The sequence below is a fragment of the Chaetura pelagica genome, unplaced genomic scaffold, assembly GCF_000747805.2.
Source record: "Chaetura pelagica isolate M959 unplaced genomic scaffold, ChaPel_1.0 scaffold123, whole genome shotgun sequence".
NCBI lineage: Eukaryota > Metazoa > Chordata > Aves > Apodiformes > Apodidae > Chaetura > Chaetura pelagica.
The window spans coordinates 5,698,035-5,708,772 of record NW_009953295.1 but is presented as its reverse complement, the minus strand read 5'-3'; the positions used below and the strand labels follow the sequence as shown (position 1 = coordinate 5,708,772).

General features: G+C 37.5%; 1 protein-coding gene across 1 annotated transcript in view; it reads left to right on the top strand.

Moving 5' to 3' along the window:
* Positions 1 to 38: 38 nt before the first annotated feature.
* Positions 39 to 10,738, top strand: part of CARKD (carbohydrate kinase domain containing) — a 49,128-nt gene continuing 38,428 nt past the window's right edge. Inside the window, exons 1-5 of the mRNA XM_009997920.1 lie at positions 39 to 144; positions 1,414 to 1,785; positions 5,107 to 5,257; positions 6,521 to 6,566; positions 8,210 to 8,298. Coding sequence (XP_009996222.1) covers positions 1,506 to 1,785; positions 5,107 to 5,257; positions 6,521 to 6,566; positions 8,210 to 8,298 — 566 coding nt within the window. The 5' untranslated portion in view covers positions 39 to 144; positions 1,414 to 1,505. The remainder of the gene's footprint in view (positions 145 to 1,413; positions 1,786 to 5,106; positions 5,258 to 6,520; positions 6,567 to 8,209; positions 8,299 to 10,738) is intronic.

Here is a 10,738-nt window from a genome sequence, read left to right as displayed (position 1 = left end):
TCGACGCCGAGCTGGAAGAGGACGCCGAGCTGGAGTCCCCCCGCGACAACTTCACCGAGGACTCCGGGGAGTGTTCCTCCTACGCTGACCACCCCATCAAGGTGGAGTGCCCTCCCTTCGCCATCCCCGTGCCGCCGGGCGACGGTGAGTAGTGTCCTTCCCTCACCCCGCGGGCAGCGCGGCCCCCCCGGGCTCTCTCAGCCCAACTACCGGCGCCTCTCTCCAGCTAAGCGCGCTTCTAGCGGCTTATGCTCTGCCCTCCTCCCTCCCGCTCCGTCCTCTCAGCTCCGAAATCCGCCTTAGCACCTATCCTGCCCCTCGCCTCCCCTGCACCTTGCTTGTCCCCGACGGCTTTTCCCCGCTCTCTTCCCGCGAACGCCGCCTTGGAAGGGGAGCGGGGCTGCTGAGGAGGCGGGGGGGGAGGCGTGCGGGTAATGCTGCAGACCGGGTAGGGGGAGATGCTGGGGCACGGAGACCATAGTGAGTTTTTCTCGGTGTTGATCAATGGGAAACCAGTGGAAAACTAGCGCAGAGATTATCAAGGCAAAGTGTCAGGTAGCGCTGTGCGAGAAAATAGGCGTCCTTCTCGCTGGAGGATTTTCCCGTTCCCTGTAGACTTAACGTGCAGTTTTGTTAATCGGTATTAAAATGATGATGACGATAATACCTGAAAAATCTGCTTGTTGTTGCAGATAGGCCAGAAAGCTAGGGGATTGCTTTTATGTAATTAACTGCTAGAGTTGGTTCAGAAACGCTGCTGCTAACTTCAGCGGGCTTGTGGACAGAAGCAGCCCTTAGATAAAGCCTCCCTCGCTCGTTCTTTACCCTCAGCTCCCTATTTGTGTTGAGAGGAGGTGGGGAGGGGCAGTGTTATTTGTTTGTTTTAAATCTAGATTAACGCTGTGGTTTTAATACAAACGTGAACCTGTCTTCAGAAGTTGACATCACTGAGGAATCAGCCAATTGGTTGACGTTTAACCAACCTTCTCATTACACATAAACCCCATCAAAGAGTTGTTTACACTAATGTGCTTTTGAAATGCAAATCCAGAATGCCAACAGACATTTAGATTAATGTAATTACCTGCAATACACAAATGAAGCTATACTGTTTAATAGCCTTCACTTAAACCTTTTTAGAAGATCAAAAAGACTCCTATTGTTGAAGTTTAGTACTACAACAATTAAAAGATGCCTGTGTGATTTTCATGTTTACCTTTATAACTTTGTAGAAGCTTGTGGGTTTGCTTTTGTACTCTGAAATTAAAATATATTAAATAATTACAGTCCACGTCTAAAAAGTACAACAACTTTCTGATGCATTGGGTGCACGTCTCCCAGGGAGATTTTTTTGCTGCTTTCTTATACAATTATTTTTCTTCAGAAACATAATTCTCTCTCTTCTTGTTTTAGGCTTTAAAGAAATCAATGCTCCAACTATTACCCCACCGCTCAGTCAGCCCAAAAGGTCAAAAAAACGCCATGCAAATTTAACATTGGATAAAATGATGGAAAAATTCCTGCAGCAGAGTGTGGATACAGAAGAGAAATTTTACAGATACGAAGAGCAGAGGCTCAAAATTGAGGACAAGCGTCGGGAAGCCGAGCATGCTCGAGAGCTACAAATGTTACAGATGTTGGGACAGATGTTGGCAGGAATTTCTTCTACGGTATCACAAAGGTCACAGTCTATACCAGCAAGTCCACCTCAGAGAGCGAATCATCGTTCATATGGGGATAACTTTAATTATAATGCTATGACAGCAGCACTTTCTCCACCGATAGGTACTTCCTTCTATAGCATAAATAAAAGCTAGGTTTGTTTAGAACTTCTGTGTGAAGGCACTGGTAGTAAGTAGCTTTTGAGAATAAAAAATAGTTGGAATTATTTCATATTGTGGTGAAGGTGTTTGTCTGATGTAAAACAAAATTGAAATGTCATTTGTACCATTGTACTTGTTCTTTAATACAGACACATTAGTTTTAACGAATCTTAATGAGCAAAGTCGTGCTTTTCAAACCCGATAAACATCGGGGACTCCTTTCGATGTTCACATCGCTGTGAAGTGAAGTTAGGAGAAGGTTTATATGTGAAAGGCAAGAAGCACATTTGCTGAAAGCTGTCTGGAAACATTAGATACCTTGTAGTGGAAATTTTGCTGCTATTGAAGTTACCAAGCCTAACCCAGTATGTGAAGTTGAGGCTGTGCATATGTTTTTTCAGGGCTGGGAAAAGAGTGGAGTTTTTCCTGCACTGAAGTAAGTCAAACATTAAAATTCAGCTTCTTTAAAATAAATTTCTTTAAATCAAGATTCTGAATCTTCTATTTTAAAGATCATATTATTGTAGTAGGCATAATAGAAGGTTAAAATACTGGCTTACATTTTTATTCTACACTGGTTCATTTATAAATTCTTTTGGGGTCTGAATTTATTTTAAAGAAAAAGGCAAAACAGTAACTCTAGAATTGGTATTTATGCACAGACTTTTCCTTCCATACATTATGTTTGGGGCAGAAATTGGTAATCAGACATTAGTACTAACAGACTTGTCGGGTTCTGTGGCTCCGTGTCATTTATCTTTACCGTAGTCTGTTTGTGTGTGGAGGTAGACTGCATGGGCAGGAGGAAAACAGGGATACTCTTGTCAGTGCTGAGACCAGAGTCAGTTGGGGTTGGGTGCTTGAAGCCTGCTGTGTGGAAATGAAACAAGTCTCATTTGATTTTAATTCTGAATTTCACACGGCTTAGAAGAAAAAGTGGGGTTTGAAAAGAAGAAAAAAAACCAACAGCACTCCATCCTCAGTGTTGAATAATAATCCAGCGTGCTGGATCCTGAAGGGCATTCTCTGATTCCTGAGGGGTTCTTGGAGCTTTTTCAGTCCTACATTCCATAGTGTGTTTCCCTGTGAAATGCAGGGGGGGGTGGGAGGGTTTAGGCTGGCTGATTCAGTTGTGTTTCTTTTTGAGTGAGTAGTTGGTCTGTAGCGTTCCTTGATGGTGGCACTTTCATAGACAAACTATGATGTACGTAAGGATTCTGTGTTTTAAATGTTTCCACTTGTAAGTTGAAAGGAAATCTGAAGTGCTTTAGAAAATTCCTTAGGAAATACTTTGAGGTTCTAGACTGTGGTGAGGGTATCTACCAAGGCCTCACCAATACTTCTGAAAGGTTTTTGGCTGAAAGTGTTTCGTTACCTGTAAAGACTTGATACTAGAGTTCAGCTTTTTGTGCTGGATTTCGTTATGTAGGTGTGCAAGAACGTAACACTATGCAGAAATGCATTATATATGTTTAAGTGTAGGGAGAGCAACTCGGGATTCTAATCTTTTAATTGGTGTAACAAAGCATTTATAATAAAATGTGAAAATGATGCTTCAGGGAGCACATCTTTTAAGGAATTAGGATTTCACTTCATAGCTAAAGATACCTTAGTGTTTCTGTTGGTAAATAGGCTCTCTTAAGAATTGCTTTTTGCATAATTCTGTTTTCTTTCAATTTATTATACATATATTATGCAATCACTTTATGTTTACATAAACAGCACCGAAGAAACAGAGTACCTTTCTAGCAGAATTGTGCTTTAAGGGTTATAAGCTACATGATAAATATATTTCATGTGTGGTTGAAAACCAGTGAGTGTGTGAAGTGTGATTTTTAAATTAAAGATCTGCCCTATTTCCAGTGAAGATGAGTGTTTTGTTCTCCTCTGGGTCACTGTGATGCTATTTTCGTCATAATCCAAAACAGGGTGGCTTTTTCTTTTTTTTTTAATCTCAAGAGGAATGGGTTACTTGTCTTCTGGAAGGATTTTAAATGCAAAAGATCAGCCAGGAGTATTTATCATTATTGAACACTTAGGCATTTTATTACTGAAGATTAGTGGGTCTGGTTTAGTTTTAGATTCTGTGGAAGACAGAGAAAAAGATGCTTTTCAGCTGATAATGCAGAGATGTGGAGTTTCTTGTTTATTACAATTTTTTTTCCCCATTATTATTTAAAATATTTCTGGAACAGTTTTTTCTCTATTTTTTTTCCCTTCTAGATCTTGAAGTTGGGGGCTAGCATTACCAAGTTGTATACAGCTGAAAATAAGGAGTAACGTGGGAGTTATTTTTTACATAATTATGTATTAGTATTAAGCAGCTCTTTGAAAGCTCTCCACAAGATGTGTAAAAAAGAAAGTAAGCATAGCTACAGTCTAGGAGACTAATATTAACATTTAAATGAATGACTCTTCTGAACAGAATTATAGTTAATGAGAAGCTTGGTTGAAATACAAGAACTCACTCTTCTAGTGTATTTACTGATCTTCAGATTTGTCCCATGATAAGTAAACTGTTTAGTATTTGCTGAAATACTTTATTTTCTTCCAAATTTTTGTAATCTTTTGAAACAATAATTTGAATATGTGGACTTTTGAGCGTGCAGTTGTTTTAATGTGTAGCTTGGCTTTTGGCTTTGCATCAGAGATCTGTAGTTGCATTATAGCTAAAAATTTTCTTTGTGTGGTATTTGTAATGTTTGCATCTAGTGTGTTGAATCATAGTTTTGCTGAAAGACTTTAATTATGCTTTGTAACCACCTAGCAAATTAAAAAAGCAGTGAGATAGGCCCTGATTCTGATAAGATGTGGAAGTCTTTAAGGGGAAGAGAAAAATAAGGTAGGGTGTACATTTGAAATGTGGTTTTAGTTGCTTTGTGCTTGCTCTGTGTCTAATGTGTTTAGTCCTTACTAAGTGTACCTGTTTCAGTTGAGCTTAATTATGGAAGCCATTTCAGGCTGAACTAAGAAGATATTCCTACTTACAAAATGTTCCTATAATTGTTCTGGGCTGTTGTTTCTTTCTGTACCTGAGCCCTACATTAGGACTGTGAGCAGTCTGCATCAGACCCTGAATTTATTTTTAAGAATACCACCTTCCCTGGTTACTCACTGGTTTAGAGGCCTCTAAGTGACAAAGCATTTGGGTTTGTTTTTTTTTTAGAAGTATGTCACTTTTTATATCTTTTGAGTGATTTTGTTAGTGTTTGAGTGCTTAAAAGAAATGCTGATGGTAGTTTTAAGAAAGAGCATACTTTAACACTTACTTTCTTCTTTTCAGTTATAGAGAGATCTTTTTCACTGCACAGAACACACTCTCTAAAGGACATGGAGAATATTTTTCAGCTGGTACGCAATGTTATCCCTCCTCTAACAGGGAAAAGGCATAAAGGTCAAGATGGACGTATAGGCATTGTTGGAGGATGTCGAGAGTAAGTTAAACAAATTCAATTTTTTCTTTCTGAGAGAGTTTGAGGATGTCATAAGTACTTGCGGAAGCCATTCAAACTCACCTTACATTTAAACCATGGGTGTTTTCTAACAAGCTTTGCTTAGTCCATCATCATGACCATCCATATTTACAAAAGAGTGTGTTTCTTCTTACAAAATAATTGTTCCCATGCATTTGTGTTCTGAAATTTTGTGTTGAATGTGTTTGAAACTTGGAATGCTGTTTGTGTCTGTCTACCTTCTTTGTTTTTTTTGAGCACTAAACTCTCTGCTTTCTGTCTTTTCCCATCACATGATGAAGTTATAGAATAAGTAGAATAGAGCAAGACAGTAGCACATCTGTTTTTTTTCCTTTATATCTTGGGAACTAGGTCTCTTAAATCAGGAATAGAGTATTTTCTTAACTACATGCTTTTAATTTTGATAAGTTGTGGTGTTTACTAGATTCTGTCAATATCTTGTTTTATGTTCTGAAGAAACAGCAGTAGCACATTTCAGAGGAAAAAAGAACTACAGCACAAATGAGTTATATGTTGTACTGACCTAGAAATAAAACATGCTCTGTTATTTTCTTGGCCCCATTCAGTAAGCTGCACAATACTTTGAAGGAGCCACTACACCTTCCTGGTTTTCATTTTTCCCTTCTGAAATCTCCTGTAAAAGGGATCTTCTGTTGGACATCTGCCATTAATGAACACTCTATAAAGAGCGAAAAGGTGCTGTCTTATAGATGGGAGGATTAGCCAAGAGTTAGTTTTCCTGTTGGTCTAATGGGCTTAGCTTCTTACCTCTTGGCAGAAATAGGAACTTCTGGGGGGTGATTCTGTCCATATCTCTCTCTTCAGACTTCATAGAATTTAGGACAACTGGAATCACAGTTTAGGCACTTTTGTTAAGTACCTAAACCAGATGGGATTGATACAGGTCACAGATACCACATTTGGCTTGCAAACAGTGCTGGATTCTTGTTTTGTCTCTAGACCTTTAGTTGGTTGTCTGAGAAGAGTTTACTTTTTTATGGTATGATCTTTATAAATATTTCTGTGAAAAGATCAGGTTGCTAAGGTGAAATCCTACACCTTTAAAATCAAAGCAAGCTTCAGATTTTATGTCTTTTAGAGCAAACAAAAGAGAGCTTTTTTTAAAATTTGTTCTTAAGTTTGGAACCTCATTATGCCAGGCTGACTTCCAGATTATCTAATCTCTTGAATGCATTTCCTAACCTAAACTGTATTTCATTCTAGATACACTGGAGCACCGTATTTTGCTGCAATTACAGCTCTCAAAGTGGTATGTGTTCTTCTCTACCAATCCAAAACGAACTTTTCACAATTTGTATTGGCTAAGTGCCATTTTTTAAAAGCATTCGGTCTGTGCTGCACATGACATTTGAATTCCAAAAGGTCATCTAAGTAACAGAGAAAATCCTTAGTTCTGGATTTGTTGAAGTACTTGGTAAATATGTGTCATTTGCTAGGTTTTCTCTAAGTGTTTTCTCTGTAGATGATAAAGTGAGACATATATCAAAAAATTGAAAATCTCAGAGGGAAAACTGTTTTATGAGAAACTCAGATAGGAAATTTCAAAACTGAGGAAATATTCTCCAAAAGTGAACAATAAAATAACTTAAATGTTTTAAAGTTGTGATTTCAGTGTTGCAGTCGGTTCTTCCATTTTTTTTTTCTCTGGACCTGATAAGTGTGTTAAATGAAGTTAAGTTTCCAAACTTACAGCTTTAGGCTAGTAAAATGCTTATATACTGTAAGTCTACATAATGTTGTTTGAGTTTAATGTAATTTTCAGTAGCATGTTTTATTTACATTATAATCTTTAGCTGAAGTATTTTCTAAGCTTTTTTTTTTTCCTAGAAGTATGAGCTTCCCTATTTTAGTGACATATTAACTGGCTAAAATACATTTATTGCAGATTATATAAATACAGTGGTGATTACTCAAATGCAAACAGAACTTGCATACTTGTTAGTACTTTACATAGAGTGTGTCAGTACTTTCAGTTTATTGTGTATATTTTTCTTTTTGAAGATGTATTTTAATAAGTAGGTAACCAACCCAGGTATTTCCACCCATCCCTGCTCTTGATGCAGTCCCTCAAGGATTTAAAATGAAAATAGTATTATTTAATGAGCTTATATAAGATATTAATGCCATTCAGCTTTCTGTTCCCTATGTGCAAATACAGTCACTTGGTCTTAGATCATTCCATCTGCACATGAAGAGTCGTAGGATCAAATCTCTGTATTGCTTAGTAGCTTGAAATTGTAAAAGTCTAGTAATAAAGCAGAGGAGACACTTAACCTTGGGAAATTTCAATATGCAAGACAGATATGAGATCAGGCTTTCTGCTCACTGCTTACATAATTTTTAGGTGTATGTCTGATTTTTTTGAGTTGAGGCTGAACTCCTCAGCTTTAATGTTTATTTAGCTTAAGGGATGTTGTTGAAATTTTGCCGCTCTTTAACTAGTATGGAGTTGGCCCACTGAGTACAAATGATGGGACTGGAGATGTTCTCATAGATTGCCATAGCTATATTTTGCAATTATATTACAGTATTATTTTTCCTCTCCAATGTAGTTTGTCTCTTGCTCAACAGTGTTCTTTTGCCTTTCTTTTTATTGTATATGTGACATTTTAGTCTTTTTAAAAAGATCTTCAAATGAGAAACGTTTCTCATGTAAAGGTTCACAATCTGTGTTTTTACCCAGTCTGTCAGTGAGAAACAGAAAAGATACATTGAAAGTTAGATTAAAAAAAAACCCAAAAAACTCCAAAACATTGCATGGTAGTCCAAGCCAAAATTTGCTTTAACTACTGAGGAGTAAGAATTTATGTAAATTATTCACTGATTAGACTTTGGAATTACAAAGTTATTATTACATATTAATCTGATAACTCTGCAAATTTTCTTTTTTAGGGTGCAGATTTATCCCATGTGTTTTGTACCAAAGATGCAGCAACAGTAATCAAATCGTATAGTCCAGAGCTGATTGTTCATCCAGTTCTGTAAGTGACTTACCTTTTGTTTAAATGAACAAGTCAGGATTACTAGTTTGAACATGTCAGTCTGACAGTTGATTAGCTTGCGTTATTTCTTTTTCTGAGTTACAGGAAGGGTGAGCTAGAGGTGACCAGAACTCCTGGATTTGTCCTATGGTTGCTAACAGATTGATGTTACATATAGAACAATTAGCTGTGATTTTTTTTTCATTACTATCAAAGTACAATTTTTTATAAAGCAAAGATCTTGGTTCCCGCTACACGCTGACATGTGTTCTGTGATTGTAATGCATTTAGCTGTGAACAGTAGCAAAATCCAGAAGTAAGAATCACTACCAGTCAGCATTTTGGAGTCTGCATTTGAAAGGCAAATAGAGTATGTTCTCTTGCTTCTTCAGTCCTAATAGTATTTAACAGTAGTGTATCTTTTTTCCTCTCGTTACTGTGTATATAGTCATTCATGCAAAATTACTGGGCAAGAGAGATGCTGATTCTCATTTTTCTTCATAAGTATGTTGCATTAGATACAGACCTATTCCTGGGAATACATGGATGTTCTAAAATGATATAAAATACAATGTTTATTAACAAGAAGGTGGAAAGTTTAATAGGCAACTGTTCTAACTGGGAAAATCACTGTGTGCTTCCCTGAATTTGTGTTCTGAAATACACTACTGATTAATGCACTTTCACAGGATAAATTGTTCCAATTAGGCATTATGATAGTTTACAACGAACACTCCAAATGAGAATTAAGATGTGTGCCTTAGGTGTATGTCCCTGAGCTTAGCTTGCACCAGTGCGTGTCAGAGCCTGTTGGTGTACATAGCAAAGCTGTGATTAAGCTAGAAAAAGCATAATTTAAAATTGTGTTTGTCAGATATTGCTGTCAGGAAGGATTTATGACGTTAGAAATATTTCACTGAGAAGAAGAATATGATCTCCCTTATGGGGTTGCCTGCTGTTGGAAACTGTAAGCTTATTACATTCTGAAGGTGGATTTCATTCCTGTTGGTGTAGAGAGAGGTGCTTAGAAAGAATTCAGTTAGACAGATATCAAGGGTTGTGTTTTGTTGGCATGTTTTTTATTTTTTTTTTCCAAGATAGAAGAATCCCTTGACTTTGTGGATTTTAGATAGGTAAGAAATTGTATTTTAAAGCAAGGGGAAGATACAAGGGTAGGGGTTTTACTTGTCTGGCTACATTAGCCTCTAAAATCCAAAAGGCACACCTCTAGTTCATACTGTGTCTTGATATCATATGATAACAAATGAGATGAAGAATCTTAATGACAATATTAGCTTGTAACTTTGGTCGTCTTGATGGATGACACTGAGGATACAGCATACAGTTGTCTTGTATGGGAGGAAGTTGACCTTGCCTCAGGAGAAGCATTTTTCCTATGTGCAGGGTCCTTGATGTCTGTGGTGATGGAAAAGGTTAATAGAAACAGAAGCAGCATAGAGAAAAAGGGAGGTGACAATGTGTAAACAGTAAAATTTCTGTTTATAGAGGACCAGATTATGCCTACAAAATAAGGGTATTTTTTTAAGACACAGATTCTCAGTGACTTGTGTGGAACTCAGATGTCAGTGAAAACTCTGAGCTTTCTATTAGAAAAGAGAACTTCTGATTGTAAACTTCAGTTCTGTTTATGTATTCTGGCAGATGTACAAAGTACAGTGAATCTAGAAATATTTCTTATCCATATAGCTTTGTATGAAACTCCATGTTTCTTCTGTTACAACTCTGATAAATTTCACCCAGACAGCTGGCTAATTGCATGAAGCTATAGACCTGTAGATATTGCTTATTTGATAGTCAGAATGAAAACATACCAATATGAGAATGTTTAGGTTTTGTTTGTTATGTGTTCTCATATTTTTATCTCTTCTGCTTTATATGAGGAAAAGAGAAAACGATCCTTTCTGGTTAGAAAGGAAGAAATCTTGACTGACTTGACTGACTCTATTGAACCCAGGTTTTATTCAGATTTACACAAGCAGCCTATTTTTCTCACAAGGTCCTTTGTCTTCAGTGTCACACTTTTCTTATGATCTTTTATATGTTGTGGAGCTGTTTGAGTTCTGCAGGCACGGCCGGCCGCTCTTGATTCAGAGCCTGATCTCTTAAACAGTCTTTGTACTTTCTCCCGGGTCGCGCTTCACGCATGGAAGAGCCTCCGGGTAAAACCCACCGAGCAGCCTACGTCATTGTTTTCTTTTGTGTCTCTCCTTAAAACTTTGCTTTGTTATGATTCCTCCATGACCCTTCAGAGTAACTAGGTAGCTGTTGTACCACTCTCTTATTATGCTAATCATAATTATGGCCCAGTGTACTCCTCAATTCACTGTTTGAACAGTTTGGCATTTTGCCAGGATTCAGCTGCCATTTTGTACTGCCAGGAGTCTGACATTTTATCATCTCCTGTGTGACTTGGCTGCTG